Consider the following 20,140-nt stretch of genomic DNA (forward strand, 5'->3'; position numbering starts at 1 on the left):
TGCAGGTGGCTTTCTGTCAGCAGTGCACGCTGGAGAAGTCTGAAGACTGCTCTAATCTGTATTGGCTGGATTGGCTCAGGATCCATTATACATTGTAACAGAGAATCTGCCCAGAAAACTAAGAATGCCATCCCTCTCTTTCGGTCTTAATTCTCAGCGTATGGTGGCATAAGTAATGGGTTAGCTATATTAATAAAACACCCCGTGACTCAACCCAGTGCCTTTTTTTAAGGCTAAATGTACAGTACCACTTATGTAAAATGCTCACTGTCATCAATGACACTTATGCGTGAATAAGAAATATATGATCGGGGCATGGATCTAATTTACATACTGTATCATCCATTGGATTGGTTTAACTACTGAACATTCTGCCCCCGAATCATTTGCTCTGACATTTCCACTACCCGGTTGTAATAGTGGTTGGGGCATGGTGAGATATATTCCCACAAATCATTCATGAGCTTTTCATTTTGACTCTGTGCATAAAACATATTTGAATGATTTACAGGGAGAATTTTCCATCTATTCTACACCATTTCAACACATTTGCTCTGACTGTCTGGCTCACTCTGTTTTTCATTTTTCTTCCACATCTGCCCTATTTTCTTCACAAACTCACAGTCCGTCATGGGTTTGGTTAGATTTCCAATAGAACAGAGTCAGCCCAAGATAAGAAGAGTGTTGGTATTAAATATTCAGAGACTCATGGACAGCAATAACTCAGACTGAGATATTCAGTCTCCAAAGGCATTTAAGCTTCAGCAGCACTGTTACTATATCATCTCCTGTAATCCTGCCATTACTTTATTATGGTCTAAGTATAAAATTTCCCTCATCCTTCCCCCCTAGAAGTGGCATTTATTTGTACATGGATGCTTTAGTGCAAATTCAGTTTTAATTAGATTTGCAGAAAACTGTTTACTAAAACTGAAAGAAGAGGCTTCCAAACTAGTGAGCTCACAACGGTCTAGTACCCTGTTTATTTGCTCTTGAGCTGCGCACCAGCCTGACCTGCACCGACTAGGATGAAGATGCAGAAGAAAACTTTAAAGAAGGCCAAGAATGTGCCACTAAAGATGCATAAGCTGACAGATCTGCAGTGCTCACCTCACGAAGGGCTCCTGTTAAAGTGATTCAGGAGACTTGAGTTCTTGAGGGCTGGGGGGGACTAGTGTGTGTGAGTCAAGTTTGAGGCCAGCCTGCTGTGAGTCACTAAGAAGGACAAACAGCCAAACCACAAATAAAGTACCACTTTTAGGTGCCCCTTCTCCGAAACAAAAACAAACAAATCAAATTGGACTGAGTAGGGTTGTCAACCCTCCCCGATTGGCTGAGAGTCTCCTGGAATCAGAATCGATCTCCCGGTGGCTACTGAAACCACTCTGGGAGATTTTAATAGCCACTAAAAGTCCGGTCTGCGGCACAGCGGGGCTAAGGCAGCCTCCCTGCCTGTCCTGGCTCCATGCGGCTCCCGGAAGCGACCAGCACATCCCACTGGCTCATAGGCGCAGGGGCAGCCAAGGGGTCTCTGCACGCTTCCCCCACCCCGAGCGCTGACTCTTCAGCTCCCATTGGCCAGGAACCACAGCCAATGGGAGATGTGGGGCAGTGCCTGCAGGCAGGGGCAGCGCACAGAGCCACCTGGCTGCCCTGAGCCTAGGAGCTGGACATGCCGGCTGCTTCCGGGAGCTGCCTGAGGTAAGCGTCACCCGGAGCCTGCACCCCTCCCCCCTCCCACACCTCAACCCCCTGGCCCAGCCCTGAGCCCCATCCCACACCCAATCTGCCTCCCAGAGCCTGCACCCCAACCCCCTCTCACACCCCTGCCCCAGCCCCAAGTCCCCTCCCACACCCTGCACCCTCTCCTGCACCCCAACCCCCTGCCCCAGGCTCAGCCTGGAGCCCCCTCCCACACTCTGAACCCCTTGGCCCCACCCCCAGCCCAGAGCTCACACCCCCTGCACCCCAACTCCCTGCCTCAGCCAGGTGAAAGTGAGTGAGGGTGGGGGAGAGCAAGATGAAGCAGGGCCTCAGGGAAGGGGTGGGGCCTCGGAGCAGGGGCATGGCAGGGGCAGGGCAAGGTGCTTGGATTTGTGCAATTAGACAGCTGGCAACCCTAACTGAGAGAAGGAGCACAGAACTCCAACGTGAGGGACACTGTAAGTTTCGTAGTATCAACCCACACTACCACGGATAAACTAACAATTTCACTTTCTGACTTACCACATTTTGCAAACCCCAAACCAGCTCCAGCTTAAAGCTTTCCAACGCTTATCTTCCCCCCTCCCCCCCGCCGCCATTGATTTTAATGGTTGAAAAATCACCAGTGGCTCTGAGCAGACTTTCTCCATTCTAATTTTAACACCCAAAGGTTCTCTAAGTGTTGAACTGAGCATAATGCTACTAGAGAATGGACCAGAATGAATCACCTGCCTAGCTCCCTGCAGGCCTGACCTGTGCATTGACTTAACATCAGGAGCTGCCATGTTTTATAACCTGATATCACAGCAAATTTAAAACTGGTGAAGGAAATGCTTTTTAAAACAATGAACAATTAGCCTGTGGAGCTCATTGCCACAAGATCTTATTAGGACCAAGAGCTTAGCATGCTTCAGAAATGGATTGAACAATTAGGCCTTGATTCAGCAAAGCACTTAACCAATTCTTAACTTTTAGCATATGTTTAAACCCCCTCTTCCTCCATTGACTTAAGTGCCATTGATCATCTTACTTGTTTATAAAACACCAGGCACCCCTCTAGTACTATATATGGATCATTATTTATCGTAATGAATAATGACACAACTAATATCACAGTAACCCAGTGTAATCAATGAGCTAGTTGAGCCACTGTACAAAATGCTAATATACAATATTTCATGCCCACACTTGCGCATCCTTCTGCCCCATGAACCTGGGGGGTGGGGGGAGTAGGGAATAGTAACTCTGCAATCATCTCATAAATATTTCAGCTCCTTTGAATGTGCTAGTCAGTCCCATGGTTTTGATTTTGCACCAAGGGCCACTAGGAATACCAAATGCAGGGGCTTTTGCTTTGTGTCTTCACAATAGGATTGAATGAAAAGTAATCGCAATCATATTATTGTTCTATAGTACCACAAATGAGCTTGTCTCTTTCCAGCTAGCAAGGAGATGAAGTCCCTGCCTTAAAGAGCTCACAGTCTAATCAGACAACAGAGGGGGCTGGGGTACAAGAAAGAGCACAGTGACAGCCTGATGAAGTTTAGATTTGATTTTATTAGGTATATATTGTATCAAGCATTCTCGAGTAAGTCTCCCTTGAGGGAAGGACTAGGTTTTATAAACCTCATGAAGAAGTGTGTTTTAAGGAGGGGGGATTGGCTGTATGGCAGGCTGTGTCAGGTAGATAATTCCAACAGAAACTGCGCCAACTGCAACAAAAAGTTGTTGTTTTTTATTGAGAATATAAAAGTATTTGTTTTGGGGGGAGGTGGTGTGGCCTAATGGCTCAATCCCTGGCCTGGGATTCAGGAGACATGGGTTCTAGTCCCAGCTCTGCTGCTGGGTTACTATGGGCCAGTTGCTTCCTTTCTCTGTGCCTCAGTTTTCTCATCTATAAAACCGCTGTAAAAACAGCCATACTAGGGCTGACTGCTGGTCCATCTCTCCCAGTAAATTGTTGTCTGACAGTGGCCAATGCCAGATGCTTCAGAGGGAATGAACAGAACAGGGCAATTATCAAGTGATCCACCCTTGTCATCCAGTCCCAGCTTCTACCAATCAGAGGGACACCCAGAGCATGGGGTTGCATCCCTGACCATCTTGGCCAATAGCCATTGATGCAACTATCCTCCATGAAGTTATCTAATTCTTTTTTGAACCCAGCTATACTTTTGTCCGTCGCAACATCCCTGGCAATGAGTTCCACAGGTTGGTTGTATGTTGTGTGAGGAACTAATGAGAATGATACCGCTCTCTTCTGTAAAGTGCTTTGAGACCTACTGATGAAAAGCGCTATATAAGAGCTAGATGGTGGTATTATTACACGACTGAGCTCAAGAGATGCTGAAGCAATAATTTTGCTGAAGCAATAATTGGAATGAGTCTGTATTTGGGACATGATCCAAAGTCCATGAAATACAATGGAAAGAATCTTATTGACTTCAGTGGATTTCGGATCAGATTCCTGATCCAGCTGTTTTTACCACCGTGATGAAACGAAGTGGTGGCTGTTTTAGGCATTTGCAACCATTGGCAGATATCTTGTCCAACAATTTATTGGTAAGACGGGTAAGTCTTTATCAAAGAGTGTCTGTCTCTCCACAAGATTTTGGTCACGGTTTGGGGTTGCAGCTAATGGTACCGACTTCCTTCGAACGCTGGTTTGGGTGAAGGTTCGTAGGCAGCGACATCCCTTATAATGAGTATGGACGTGAAAGTTGTTTAATTTTCCTCAAACCATTGTTCTGTAGCATTCTGTAGTTTGTCCATTAAAAACAACGAAAAATCAGTTGTAAGAAGAACATCTTGAACTGGCTGATGTAGAAGGTGGAATTCACCATTTCATGTGCTGGAGAATAGCCAATATTCATTCATGTGCTCTTGAAGCTTATCACTATACCAAAAGAAAAATGAGGGTGATGCTTTCAGGACCCCTATATCATCATGCCAGTACTCTTTAATTACAAGGTAACCAGCCATCATTTGATTGGATAGACATTGCCAGGTATTGTAAGGATAATCACACTGTATTATTATACAGTAAATACTCATGGTGCTTATGGATATGTCTACACAGCAAAAAACCCCTCTCTCCTTGCCAGCCTTCAGAGCCCAGGCTCCAGTCCAAGCCTGACTGTCTACACTGCTATATTTGGCCCTGTACTGTGAGACCTGTGAGCCAGAGTCAGTTGACCTGGGCTCGGAGCCTCACTGTGGCAGTTCTTGTTTTGCTGTGTAGATGAACTCTTTGTCTCTAAAGCATACCACAAGTTAGCAGGATTACTAAGTGTAACTACGTAGCAATTGACATTTAGTAACATGACACTAACCCCTAAACCATGTTAAGAGCCAAATCCCATTTTCATTAGCCCCACTTGAGTCATTGAGTTTTGCACTAGATTTACACTTGTGTAACTGAGAGCAAAACTTGGCCCTAAATTACTATGTAGATAAAGAGCCCGATTCTCTGCTGCTTTGAGCCTCGCCAAGTTATTTAAACCTGAGTAAAGGGTGTGTAAAATGCTACCATTGTGATTTGTTTGATTTTACACCCACTTTGCTCAAGTGTAACTAAGTACACAGTGGGGGTATAATATTGTATCCTGCTACTTAAAGTGTTACTGCTCATTGCAAATCAATGTCAGTTTCTTTCAGTCCATTATCTTTCAAAGAGTGAAAGGAGTCTCTTGGCTGGAAGTAAAATGATGTGAGAACAAATTGCTAATAAGTGGGAGTTCAGTGGAAGTGAAACGTGTGGGATAAAAATAAAATGCACTGTATATATTTTTATTACCCAAATTGGTTATGTCTTGCAGCTGAAGTCTCGTGTTCTGATGACTCCTTTAGCAATCTCTCCTCCAAGAAGCACACCAGAACCTGATATTAGTTCAATCCCTCAGGATGCAGCTACAATACCCAATTCGGCTGCCCCACAAGCTCTCACTGGTATGTTGAATCAAATGCCGCATTGCAAAGCAGTGGGCAGGTACAGTAGTTTGATAGTCAGATACTTGTGCTTTCTAAAGCAAACTTAATCCCTGAAAAATGCAGACTGAAGGATTTAGTACATTTGCCTACTAAACTGATTGCTAAACACACAGAGCAGAGATGGAGCACGTTGCCTTCTGAGCTGTAACTTTTTATAAGACTGTACATTCATGGGTGCTGGAACAATTTGTGTAGTGGGGGTGCTGAGAGCCATTGAAACAAACTGTAAACCCTGTGTATGATGGAAACCACTTCAAGCCAGGGGGTGTGGCACCCCTAGTTCCGGCACCTGTGTGTACATTTTGACTGAGTAGTTTGAGGGTTGGCTAAGAGAGTCAGTGGGCCTGATTCTCCTTTGCCCTGCACCTTGTATTGTCATTTCCTCCTGTGCAAAGTTCAGGTAAATAATATCATTCTGATTTTGTAGCATTTTATACACACTTTGAATAGATGTGAATACCTATACAAGGTACAGAGAAATGCAGACTCAGGCCCGTGTATAGAAGTCCTGCTTCTGTGTTTTTAATCCAGGTTTGGAACAGATCTCAAATCTATTCCCCATGAATAAATATATCAACCTCTCACAGGCACTTGCATTTCTAATGTCAGAGTTTCACTGGCATTGATGAAGCAATAACCTGAATCAATGGTGTAATGTGAACCTAAGGCACCTGTTAATTTAATTTTGGGAAAAGAAGAAACTTACATTTCTTGGAGGGGGAGGAATGTGATCTAAGGACTCTGGGTCAGATTCTCAACTGGTGTAAACCAGCATTGGCCCATCAACATCACTTACGCTGATTTATACCAGCTGAGGGTCTGGCCCTTTCTGTCTGACAAGGTTTAATGATTTATGGAAAATACGGGCCTGATTCTCTTCCCACTGACGTTGGAGTTATCAGAAGTAACCATTTAAGTCATGTAAGTGAGAGGAGAAGCAGGCCATAATTTGGAGGAGGGTGGATTTATCCTGAGACTTCAATACAGAAACAGGTTTGATAATGCTAGATATAAACAAAACCAAGAATCCTCCTTAGCTCAGGCATGCAAAGGAAAAATCTCACTTCTTCTTTGGTAGCATTCTAATAAGAATATAATATTTTACACTTATTTAGTTCCTTACATTCTGGCTCACAAAGTGCTTTACATATATTAAATAACAGAGCTTCACAATACCCTGGTGAGATAGGTATTGCTATTCCTAATTTACAGGAGGGTAAGGAGAGGCACAACGGTGAAGTGACTTCTTCAAGTCTGTGGCATTGCTGGGAACAGAGTTCATGAAACTTGAGCTCCTAAATCAGTGGTTCTCAAACTTTTGTACTTGTGACCCCTTTCACATAGCAAGCCTCTGAGTGCGACACCCCTCCCCATAAAATTAAAAACACTTTTTAATATATTTAACACCATTATAAATGCTGGATGCAAAGTGGGGTTTGGGGTGGAGGCTGACAGCTCATGACCCCCAATATAATAACCTCGTGACCCCTTGAGGGGTCCTGACCCCCAGTTTGAGAACCCCTGTGCTAAATCATTTATGCCCTTTTGAAAAATTCCCTCTAAGTCTCTTAAATGTCAGGAGACAAAATGTTATCCAGGAGATGCCTCCTTCCACCAAATCCTTTTTATTCATTCTTATGGGGTGCTGCAAATGACCAAATCCAGCTTTAGGCAAATGAAACAGATCCCAGAGCCAAATTCAGAAACACAAACACAGATAGAAATTGAGTCTTGATATTCTATTCTATCAGAGGTTCCCCAATGGTGGATGAACGTTTGGGGGGGTAAGGCAGGGCCCAGGCCAGCCCCCATGGGGGGGGAAGGGAGTGTCACCCAGTCCTGCTCTCCTCCCAGTTCTGCTCTGGCTCCGCCCCCAGCTGTGGCCCCAGCTCCTGGCTCTGGCCCCGCCCCTGCCCCCAGCCTCAGCCCCTGACCATGGCCTGGTCAGCTCCACACCTGGCCACGGTCCCACTACCGGCCCCACCCCCAGCCTCGGCCCCTGGCCAGGGCTCCATTCCTAGCCCTGGCCCCACCTCCAGCCTCAGCCCTGGCCATGGTCCCCTTATCCCTGTCTGTGCTCTTGCCCCTCCTCCCCCCCAGAAGCCACAGCCCTGCTCCCAGCCCCAGCTCCGGAGGGGGCATGGACAGGGGTAAGGGGGGGACACAACCCTGAAAAGTTTGGGGACCACTGTATTATATCTTATGTTGTATTTGGTTAGTAAATCTACAGTCTAAGAGCTCTCCACAGCTCATACACGCTGCTTATATTTTTAACTATATTGTATCTTTCTATGTACAGCACTTTGAAGATATAAAGCACTATGTAGTGTTAAGTATTATTGCTATTATATTCATATTTGCCCAGAATTTATTGCTGGAGTCCTTCCTGTTGTTCAATACGAGTGGCTATATCATAACCGTTAGAGTGCACTGTGACATTAGCACTAGATTTTCATTATGGTGATGCAAACTGTACATTACTTCCAACATTACACAGCTGTCACCATGTCCTCCGCTACGTTTGATATTTGTTGTCACATATCCGATTTCTGTCAGAGGATGATGTTATATTGCCTGGAAGATGACAGCTCTAGCACACTCAGTCAGCTATTATAATATATCTTACTTTAGACTTACCACGGGCTCATCTATAGTCTCCCTGAAACTGAGATAACCTCCCGCATGCTTAAACAAGGCTCCTGCTAGCCAGGTGTTAACAATGATTATCTTGGTATAGCTGGGGCCCCTAAATACATTATAAACCATTTTACAAAACGGTGCTGCAGAATGGTTCAACGTGTTGCTGCCGACACACAGTTTTAGTCCCAGCAGTGCCCTCTATTGGGTAGCTACCCATCCAATTACTGTTATCCTTATTCTCTACTTCTCTATTCTAAACATTTGCAATATAGGGGCAAACTTTTGCCCTCGCTTCTCTGAGGGCTTGGGATGGTAGCAGCTGAGTGTGTGGAGTGAACTATTCTGCCTTTGCAGGGTATGATGGCTCCTGAGGAGCTTGGAGGCAGCACAGTCAGCAGTTCTCTTCACTTCAGCTTCGGAAAGGCTCAACATGTAAATCTCCCAGACAGTGCCTGTTGCAGGATAGCAATTTGTGTACACAGCCCCAGGGCCTAGTCGTGCCTCCACTCTGCCCAGAAATCGCCCCTAGCAACCACCTTTCTGAGGCTTGCATGGATGACCGCCTGAGGTATACAGATTACATTGCTAGCTGGCCCTCACCCTCTATCCCATACACAGCCCCACTGCAGATCTTAAATGGTGCAGAGGGCCTTCCTGTGGGACTTCTAAACTCCAGGCTTAATTTCACTCTAAGTGAGAAACTTTTCACAGTGTCGTTGGTCATATGACACAATCAGGTAGAAGCACGTGGCGTTTGAGCTCAGGAGTCTGTGACAGTCCCTGTGAGCTGGCACAGAGAGAGAATTTTACACAGCATGACATTTTTAGTATCGCACATGACTCAGCAGTTTTTTCAGTAACTTCCTTAATTGCAGGTGACTTGTCATCACTTATCCAAATATAATACAGGGCCAATTTCTGCTTGCTTTACTCATCCAATGGGAGTAAAACCAGCAGCATTTAGTCATTTGTGTCACTGCGCATCATGATATTTCACACTGGAAAGGGCTCTTAATTAAATATCATGAAATATACAAAACCAGAAAACAGGGTTGGTTGTGATGTGAATATCTTTTAACAACTGTGTTGGGATTTTGTGTCTACAGTCTGCATTTACGTCAACAAACAGGCAAACATGGGGCCATACCTTGACAGGAAAAAAGTGCAACAGCTTCCAGATCACTTTGGCCCTGAAAGACCTTCCATGGTCCTACAGCAGGCTGTTCAGGCATGCATTGACTGCGCACATCAGCAAAAGACTGTCTTCTCACTTGTCAAGCAGGGCTATGGAGGCGAGATGGTGTCAGGTAAAACATTGAAAAAAAGCTTTGCAATAAATCTGAAAGTGCTATAAAATCATAACCTTTCTTTTAAATCTCAAGGTCATATCAGCGTTATTCAAATCATCAGCCCAGCCTCTTTTCCACCCATAGAAGTTAAGAGTAACTCTACTGCAGTCAATGGAATTGTACAGACTTGAGATTAGAATTAGACCCCAGGTATACAGTATACTGGCACAAGAGACAACAGTATCTGTTTTTGGAATGCTATTAAGTGATTACGCAGCCTAGTTCTTGTTACTGACAGAACACATCGTGTGTTTGAAAATGTCATTTGTTTGGCCCAACAAGGCAGCCAGTAAAAATCAAATATCAAAAGCACTTCAATTTCCTATCTCATTTTTAAATTAGTTTCCCTTTGTCTCCTCACTTTTTTTCCTGGTTCAAGAGGGGTTTTTTTAATCGAACAGTGGGAAAAGAAGCAATACAGGGGAAACAAAAGGATTGGACTAACACGGGCTGTGTATTAAATCTAATTGTACAGTGACACACAGCATTATCCATTTGCTTAAGCTATATGCATTATGGGTGGGTCAAATACTACTCCTAGGTAAAACACCCATTGACTTCATTGGTACAAGATTGCCCTCTGTGTACTATCCATAGGCCAGATCTGCTCTCAGCCACACCCATGGAACCCCAATGAAGAATAGAGAATAGAATTTGGATCCATGTCTGGGGCAGCTGAGAGCGGAGATTACTGTGAACTGAAGGCTTAGCATGAATACTTTTTATATAGCAAGAGGTTTGGGTTGTTGCTTTGGAACAAGGGAATAAAATAAAAATAATAATTTTCAAATGAGCTCCTGAAGATAGAGAGCAGCAAGCAAGCAGTAAGGCTGAAATCACTCAGGATCTAGTCCAACCTGCATTGCAAGGACCACCCCAGCTTTGCCCTATCAACTAAGACTCTCCCTCTGCTTTGTGACCTAGAGCTCTGTCCTGCTGTGCAGCACTTAATGATTCCTCCCTACTCCTTTTGTTTCCCCTTTGGGCACTCTAACTCCAGCTACAGCTTTCTTGAGAGAACCCAGATACACTCAGAAAATTATTCTAACTCATTCCTGAAAACATGCAAATCAGCGGTGAGCAGTGCATTGTAGTGTGAGGTTTCTACTGTTCATTTATTCTTCTCTCCTTGCGTGAGCACGATTCTCATTCACATTACTGGGGGACTCGCCATATGGGCCAGGACCAAACAATTCATTGGACTCAGGTCTTCTGATTAGAATCAAACTCAAGTACCAAAGCTGAAAACCTCATTCAGATTTTTTTTTCTCTTCCTTCCCTCCCAGCAGCAACAGACAAGGGACAGGAGTGACCATCAGGAACAAATGGCATCACAGCTGTTTCTACTCTTAAAAAATGATATTGGGTCAGAACCTCAGCTGATATAAATTGACACCGCTCCATTGAAGTCCATGGAGCTATGCTGATTTACATCAGCAGAGGATCTGGCCCATAATCTCCCACTCCCAGTAAGAAGCATCCGACAAACAGAGGAACATAAGTCCTTCCAACAGGAAGCAGAGTGGGAACCTTTGCCCTTTGCTTGGAGTCATCTTAGCAGATGAACTTCCTGGATCTAGGAGACTTGAAGCCCTTATCCAGGAAGTAGCTCCTTATTCGCTCACCACCCACTTGCCTCCTTCTGACAGGAAGTTGAGTAAGGCTTCCAACACAATTTCAGGCTGTAGACGTCACCTCCTTCCAGCCTAACTCCTTTACATAAATATTTTCTTCAAATGCTTCCCAATCACACCCCCCACTTTCCACTACTTGAGCCACAAAGTTCGTCTTCAGAGCTGATCTTCGTCAAAGTCCTGGCAGGACTAGCATTTGAGGTTAGTCCATTACAGAGGTCAGGGCCAGCTGCAAAATTTGGATCTGGATCTAGGGTTGTGGTTCAGATCCCTCTCTATGGAAAATATTCTATGCAACCAAAACAAACATTGCCTGGAACCATTTTCATACACCATTAAAAAGACCTCTCAGACTGTTTTGCTCCCGTGCATCGTTGAGTGTACTGAATTGTCCTCACTTGCTTTTCAGTTTCTGCTTCATTTGATGGGAAGCAGCATCTCCTGAGCCTGCCAGTAGTGAACAGCATTGGCTATGTCCTGCGCTTCCTCAAAAAGCTCTGCCGCAGCCTACTGTGTGACAATCTCTTCAGTAATCAGCCTTTCCCACAGTACAGCAGCACCTCTGGAAACCCAACGCAGTACGAGAATGGAAGGCTGGAGTCAGGTGGGTTTTGATTCAACTACTGTTAAAGATGTGATGAGGACCAATGAAAATGAGGCTTTTCAGTGCTCAGCCAGAAGATAGTGCTCATCGATTCCAAGGCCAGAAAGGACTGTTGTGATAATCTAGTCTGACCTCCTGTAGAACACAGGCTGTAGAACTCCCCCAAACTAATCCCTACAGCAGATCTTTTATGAAAACATCCAATCTTGATTTAAAAATTGCCAGTGGTGGAGAATCCACCACAGCCCTTGGTAAATTGCTCCACTCCCCACTAGTTACCCCCCCCCCCCCTCAGATTGGGAAAGAAAGCTATTCTGTATGTAGCTCGTGGCAATTTGTAAGCAATCCAACACATTGGACCAGGTTCCTATTAGTTACCTACTATAACTCCAGAGTAATGCCATTACCTTAGCAGAACTATTCTGGATTTACATAGTGGTAAACTGAGATCAGAATCAGGCCCAACTTCTCTCACTTTTAGAACTACCCAGTGAGTATAAATCTAGATTGGATTTGTGATTCTTTAAAAGATTTGGTTTATTATTTGCTGAGCACAGGCAATGTGCTCAGTGCTGTACAAACAGAAAAAGGAAGGTCTCTGCACCTTAAAATCTAAAGAAGATATAGACCAAACAAACCATGCATTGAAAGCCAAAACATCAAACACACACTGCTTGATGATTTAATATTGCTAGGTCTTGCAGATGCTGAGTGTTTTAAGGGAGGTGTTATGCTTCACAGCCTACAAAGAGAGAAATTAAATAAAAACATAGGATACTCCTGCTGGAAGATTGCAATGTAACACTACTTTATTTCTTACAATTCAAAACAGACAAGAAGCCCAAAATAGAGAAATAAAACCTGCTACTCCCTAAAACAAAAAGGCACAACCTGCTTTGAGCTGTCTCTTTTCAAACTGACTCTGATCACACCCACTATGCTACAGAGTCCCCTAGGCTGCAAGCATGACTAAGGAACACCCCACCCCCTCTGTCTTAAAGCGATAGCTTGGGGTTCCAACACAGTCCTCAATAGATCACAGGACGATTTGAAAGAGGAGGAGTGGCTGATTGGTATCGCAGGAGAGAAAGAACATTACATTTGTAAGCAGCAGCCTTCAGGAAGATGCAAAGACCAGGCTTTGAATCTACAGTTGATCTGAATCCTTTTTCATGGCTTAGATTATTTTCCTTTCCTTTTATTAACAAGAACGTTATTGCTTTGGGAGCACATTGTCCTGTTGATGGTGTACATTTAATGGGAGTTACTTGTCTGCAAGTGTGAGGAGAATGCTATAGTGTCCACAGTTATGATCCCAAATCACTCATTCATCAGGAAGACCCTAACCCTGCCTTCTTTACACACCATGCTAGTGGGAGTTTGCGGTGCACAGTCCATGCAGGAGCAGACTTTTCTGGAAAGCTGATCCAGCTGTCATCTCACTCTGAAGCCACATATTATGGGGGAAGAGAATTAGGAAACCAAACATTGAAAAGTTGTATTGTTCTGCTCAGAATAAGGCATTTTCAGCACCCCTGATGTATCTGTGAAGCCTGGACATTTGTATAGTAGTTGAGAGCCTGCTGCCTGGAGGCTTTGTGTGGAAAGTCTGTTTCTGATGGAAAGCTACAGTTCATTAGATGTGACTATTTTGTACTCTCTGCATCTCCTTTACAATGTCATTTCGTAGCAGCTGTTTTGGAAAACACTGGCTGCATTAGATACAGGGTTCAGTCACGGCTTTGTCACAAGTAAGGAGCAGCATGCTGTTACGTTGCCTCTGGAGCAGCCTGGGAGGGGACCTGTGACTGAACTATGCTCTTCCTCCGGATCCACTCACTGCTGGAGGGAGAGAGTAAACTGTGCAAGGTCTATACACAGTGCCATGTGCATTCAACAGCACAGCTACTCCCTCCCCATGCTATTCCCCCTCTCTCCCACCTGCATGGGGTGGGGAACATAGTGGCCCTACAGAGCCTGCTTCCCTTTGTCTTTATCTGCACTAGCGAAGTTCCTCTCATCCTTCCCAAAGCCAGCACTGCAAAGTTTCCTCGGATGGCCCATGTGAACCAGTATCTGTGCCCAAACTGAGCATAGTTATGAGCACCAAATGGTCCAAATTCACACCAGTGATAAACAAGTGCAACTCCCATGGAAAGCCCTGAGCCAAATGTAGTGGTGGTGTAAATGACATATCAGACACAAACTCGTTAGCCTCTAAGGGGCCACAAGGACTCCTCGTTGTTTTTGCTGATACAGACTAACACAGCTACCCCTCTAAAACATCAGACATAGTGTGTTCAGGAAACAAGTGCAAGTAGTAAGGGAATGTAAATGCTTCGAGGCAGTGGGTGTGTCAAATGAGTGTCATTTACACACCAAAGGGGCGTAGCAGGAAAAGCAACATACAGAGAAGTGTAGGCTACAATGATGAGAGCCGGGTTGGTGGGAAATCAGTGAGAACTGGAGGGCTCAGCTCCTCTGAATGTGAGGCCGATTTTAATCACAAGCCTAAATGTGGATTCAGGAATCAAAGTTTAGGCATCCAGTTTAGGACGTTTGGCCTGTAATAGTAGAGACTCTCTCATTCTAAATGACTGACCAAACACCTTGACCATAATCTGCTGTCACTGAAGGATTATTTGTAGTGCCATTTTTCACCCTGAACTTGTGTTGGCCTTAGTGCTCAATTGGCAGTCAATGAAGAGTGTCACTTCAGAATCTGGCTGCACATTCTGACTGCGGAGTAGATCATGAGGCTGTTCTGAGTGAATAGCCCCAAGAGGGGAAAGAATTTCTTTTTTCATAAGGTTAACAGAAATAAAATGAGACAGAACTTACACTTATGATTAAATTGAGTGTCAATTACAGGCTGATTCTACTGTACCTCACCTTGTGCAAATGTCATAACATGTCAAAAGGCAGCATAGAAAATCCCCTGGAAGCCATAATTCCAAATCTCAGTTTATTCAAAAGTATTTTCCTAATACGACTATCGACATCAGTGAATTTTGCGATGAGAATGCCGTAGTGATCTCATATCATCTCCTGTCACGATCTATTAGACCATTGGGGGCAGTCGTTGCTCTGTCACCGACATGATTTTTCCTTTCCTTTTTAAAGTGCAGTTAATGCTTATGAAAGATGCTTCCCAGCTCTGCTTATGCCTAGAGCTGGGAAGCAAACGCTTATTGTTAGCTACCGAACTGGCGGGGCAGCAGCAGTGTGAGGTTCCCCACAGTCACCCATCCAAATCACTTCTTCTGGCTTGGAGGCACCAACTCAAGGGGAGAGAATCTCATGTTCATGCAGTCCTTAGCCTCTCTGCTTAGGCTATCGCTAAGGAGGTCTGATTGTGATGCTGATTTTTGTAATGTGGAGATCTGTCTACTAGGAACTGGACTGAGTTAGCCCTCTCATTTCACGAGGAAGACACCAGGTGGTAACAAGTCTCTGTCACTAACAGCCTGGTTTGGATAGGAACAAGTGAACTAGAGGTGAAAGGTTCTATAACCAATGACTATTCCACTACCTTCATTTTTCATCTGAAGTCACATTAAGTCAGGTGCTTGCCACGCGACACGCGAATCTGACAGAGCATAGCGCTATTATACATCAACCTGGCGCTATTAGCTTGGAATGGCTAATATCAGCTTCACATCAATCACTTTCAGACGTTTAGGAGTGAGCAACTCATAAGAAACATCGTGTGCTCCCCCCCCCCCCCGACTACAGTATTTGCACTGCAGATGTGACGAGTGACGACGTAGCTTTGAATCCAGCATTATAAGAATGATTGATTATAACATGTCGTTTTGTTTCTCTAATATTTTTTTCTTAGGCATTCAGGATAATTTTTTGGTTTTTAGCCAGTCAGCACCAGGGCGGGGTTTGTTTATTTAATGTGGCCATGGTTTCTGCCAGTGCCGGTGCTAGCCCACTGGGGGCCCTAAGCAGGAATATTTTTGCCTCCCCCCTCACACGCAACACATACTAATAATTAATAGGGGGGCCCCTTGAGCTGCTCGGGGCTCTAAGCAATTGCTTAGTCTGCTTATGCCTAGCACTGGCTGTTCTGACTGATGAACTGTGATCCAAATTCTGCCACCCTTACTCACTTTGAATAGCAGCTTACTGTGCTACCGGTCCCATTCATTTCCTGGTACTACTCAGCCTGAGTGCGAGTGGCAGAATCTATTCCAGCCATGCTAGTCCCTTTGCAAATGCTGTCGTTGTAGATCAGGCTCTGTTCTGTGTGGGGTAAGTGGACAATGATGAGCCACTGAAGGGATTATTTTGTCACTTCATTGCATGAGGAATCCATATAGTGCCAGCATGTTATGTCGTTGCTATAAGAGAAAAGATTACTTTCCTATGGAACGGCAATGCAGCCCAATCCCATTCAGCCATATGCTCCAGGAGATACAGTGAAACCTTGACACACATGGGATTTTGGTGAAACTGGGAAATTGATGCATGTTCTTGTGCTTCCGTTAAGTCGGCATTTTGATTGAATGAGGTGGCACATACTGTACTGTATAAGTACCTCAGGGTATTGTGACAGACCAAGACCAGTGGGGTACAGGAGTCTGGTAGAGGGCAAATATACTGGTCACTGGATGAGTAGTTTTCTGTTCCCTGAGTGACCAGAGCAGGGGCTGCACTAGAGTAATCAGGAACCTGCTAGAACCAGTTAAGGCAGGCAGGCTAATTAGGACACCTGGAGCCAATTTAGAAGAAGCTGCTAGAATCAATTAAGGCAGGCTAATCAGGGCACCTGAGTTTTAAAAAGGAGCTCACTTCAGTTTGTGGTGTGAGTGTGAGGAGCTGGGAGCAAGAGGCACAAGGAGCTGAGAGTGAGAGGGTGTGCTGCTGGAGGACTGAGGAGCACAAGCGTTATCAGACACCAGGAGGAAGGTCCTGTGGTGAGACTAAGGAAGGTGTTTGGAGGAGGCCATGGGGAAGTAGCCCAGGGAGTTGTAGCTGTCATGCAGCTGTTACAGGAGGCACTATAGACAGCTGCAGTCCACAGGGCCCTGGGCTGGAACCCGGAGTAGAGGGCGGGCCCAGGTTCCCCCCAAACCTCCCAATTGACCTGGACTGTGGGTTCTTCCAGAGGGGAAGGTCTCTGGGCTGTTCCCCAATCCACATGGTGAATCTCTGAGGCAAGAAAATCCGTCAATAAGCACAGGACCCACCAAGATAGAGGAGGAACTTTGTCACAGTATATATCCTTGCTACAATCCGTTATTATTGGTTTTGGAAACTCATTTACAAGATTATTGTCCAGGCTCATAAAATACATAAAAGCATTTAATGAGAAATTAACTTTACCCACATAAAGCCTATGAAGTGTAGGAGGGACATTGGGGATGGTGAAGACTACCCTGTCAACCCTTAGCCAGTGAATGGAGCTGAAATGCAGCTGCTACTCCAGTTTATGAACTGGATAAGTGACCCCAGCCCCTTCAGGCCACACCTACAAAGAGCCAATTGACCAACTACTTCTCCCACTTATAGCAGTGTGAATCCTCAATCACTCCATTGCCATCCATAGAGTAACTCCAAATTTACACTGGTATAAGTAGGAGAAGAGCTTGGCCTGCTGAATTTGTATACGTGTGTGTCTTATGAACCTTCCTCTGGCCAGTTACTAACCCCTGCTTCTGCATCTTTGCAGCAGAGTCAGTACAGAGACCCCCTCTGTTATGTGCAATGCAGAGACCAATCCCTCCCTCCACACCCCGTAGCTACTTCTGATGTAGCTCCCCTTGCACTTGTCATGATAATACCTTGTCCTTAGTGCAGAGGGATTGTGCAAGGCCCTGTACATCTGGGTGAATTTCACATTGAAGGTGAAATTCCCATAATAAAACGCCATAGGATATCATGCAAAGCAGCAATGTTTTTCATGGTTTCCGTTCTCCGGTTTGGAATCTAGATGGTCTTTCTTTTAAAACTGCGTGTGCCTTTTAGCCTCTGTGAGCCAACGAATGTAACCCATGTGGTGACTTCAGGGCAGTTATTCTTGAGTTACATCAGCAGAAGAGAGGAGAATCTGCTATTGTGTCTAGTCATATTAATCCACTGACATCATGCAGTAGTCACCTTTCAACCCTGCCCTTGAGGTATTATTCACTTATGCCCACAGTCAGCTGCCAAATGCTAATGGCTACATAAAGGCCTGGTGGGGATTGTTGATATATTTAGTTAAGCATATATCATGTACAATGTTTTAAATGTCTGAGAACCCAGAACCATGAGGCCCTGTTCATAGCTAGCCCCTGTGCCTATTCTTACCATTGCTACCCTCATCTTCTTCATAACCCATACTGTTTGTTGCAATCATTTGTTGCCTCGTGAATTAGACTGTGAGACGTTGGGGCAGAGATCATGTCTTCCTGTGTGAACAGGGCCTAGCACAATGGGGCACTGCTCCTTCTTGGGGCACTATCATAGCCATAGTGTGAGCAGTCAGACCGAGTGGGTGGAACTGGAGTCGGGGGCCCAGAACCAGAGCTGAGGGTCAGAACCAGGAACCAGAGCCAAGCATCAGAGCTGGAGCTGGAACCAAAGGCCAGGAACCAGAAACAAGGCAAAGGAGCAGGGTCTGTCACAGCAGCTGGCTGGGGATCCACCTAGTTGCACAGACAACTTCCTGGTGTCCCTGCCAGGTTTAAGTAGTACACCTGGACCAATCAAGGACTCCAGGAGCACTGCCAGTCAGGTCCTTTATGGGTAGCCTGTCCTATAGTTCTTGGACCCACAAGGCTCACAGCCTGTCGATCACTGCACTGCCAGAGTTATCAAAGGGTGGCTTGGATGCAGCAGTTGCCAAAGGACTAGCAAACCCAGCTTCTAGCCCTCTCAAGCCTCACAGATGCTACTGCAATACTAATAATAATAATAAGTCCCACAGCCACATCACTTTGTGTTCTGATTCCATTAGGTTTCACATGTGAAGTGAGAATAGGCTTAGGTAAGTACTTGAATGGGTGATCTTCAAAGAACTCTCAGGTGTACTGGAGGAAGTTGTGCTGGTGAAACAGAAGGTGTCAATTTCCCCCCTGAGTCATTCCTGACCCAATGCCCCGTGCAATGTTAAGCAGCATTGGCTTTCTGGGGGTATCATCTTTTGGATAAAGTTCTGACCACATATGGTCATTGATATTCCAAAGGCACCTTTAATAAAATCTGGAGCGTTAACCCTAGTAGCCACTTTCAAACCTGCCAGCTGTGTTTGGCTTCCTGAAATTCCCCCTCCAATTTCAATTGCATATTTAATTTGTTTACTCTTTTTGTCTTGTGTTGTACTGTGCTATCAAATGACTGCTGTGTTCCACCCCAGGGGTGGCTGCATTTAAATGAGGGGCAAGAAACAATTCCTCACTTCACCCAATGGCTGGAGTGGTTGCTGCTGATCCTTCTCCTCCCCAAGGAAGGGATAGGAGAATCTGTGAACAGTGAATCTTCCAGATTTAGAATCACAGAATCATAGGACTGGAAGGGACCTTGAGAGGTCATCTAGTCCAGTCCCCTGCCTCATAGCAGGACTAAGTATTATCTAGACCGTTCCTGAAAGGTGTTTGTCTAACCTGCTCTTAAAAATCCCCAATGATGGAGATTCCACAACCTCCCTAGGCAATTTATTCCAGTGCTTAGCCACCCTGACAGTTAGGAAGTTTTTCCTAATGTCCAACCTAAATCTCTCTTGCTGCAATTTAAGCCCATTGCTTCTTGTCCTATCCTCAGAGGTTAAGAAAAACATTTTTTCTCCTTCCTCCTTGTAACAACCTTTTATGTATTTGAAAACTGTTATCATGTCCTCCCTCAGTCTTCTCTCTTCCAGACTAAACAAACCCAATTTTTTCAATCTTCCCTCATAGGTCATGTTTTCTTTAATAATTTTTGTCGCTCTTCTCTGGACTTTCTCCAATTTCTCCACATCCTTCCTGAAATGTGGCACCCAGAACTGGACACAATACTCCAGTTGAGGCCTAATCAGCGCAGAGTAAGGTGGAAGAATTACTTCTCATGTATTGCTTACAACACTCCTGCTAATACATCCCAGAATGACGTTCACTTTTTTTGCAACGGTGTTACACTGTTGACTCATATATCTAGCTTGTGGTCCACTGTGACCCACAGATCCCTCCGCAGTACTCCTTCCTTGGCAGTCATTTCCCATTTTGTATGTGTGCAACTGACTGTTCCTTCCT

At 44.9% G+C, this 20,140-nt stretch overlaps 1 protein-coding gene across 1 annotated transcript in view; it reads left to right on the forward strand.

The window, feature by feature from the left end:
- SCML4 (Scm polycomb group protein like 4) overlaps nt 1-20,140 on the forward strand; it is a 108,547-nt gene that overhangs the window by 54,157 nt on the left and 34,250 nt on the right. The window contains exons 3-5 of the mRNA XM_024202602.2: nt 5,523-5,652; nt 9,441-9,641; nt 11,727-11,921. Of these exons, the coding sequence (XP_024058370.2) occupies nt 5,523-5,652; nt 9,441-9,641; nt 11,727-11,921 (526 nt within the window). The remainder of the gene's footprint in view (nt 1-5,522; nt 5,653-9,440; nt 9,642-11,726; nt 11,922-20,140) is intronic.

Source organism: Terrapene carolina, unplaced genomic scaffold, assembly GCF_002925995.2.
Source record: "Terrapene carolina triunguis isolate 2854851 unplaced genomic scaffold, T_m_triunguis-2.0 Scaffold42, whole genome shotgun sequence".
NCBI classification, from domain to species: domain Eukaryota; kingdom Metazoa; phylum Chordata; order Testudines; family Emydidae; genus Terrapene; species Terrapene triunguis.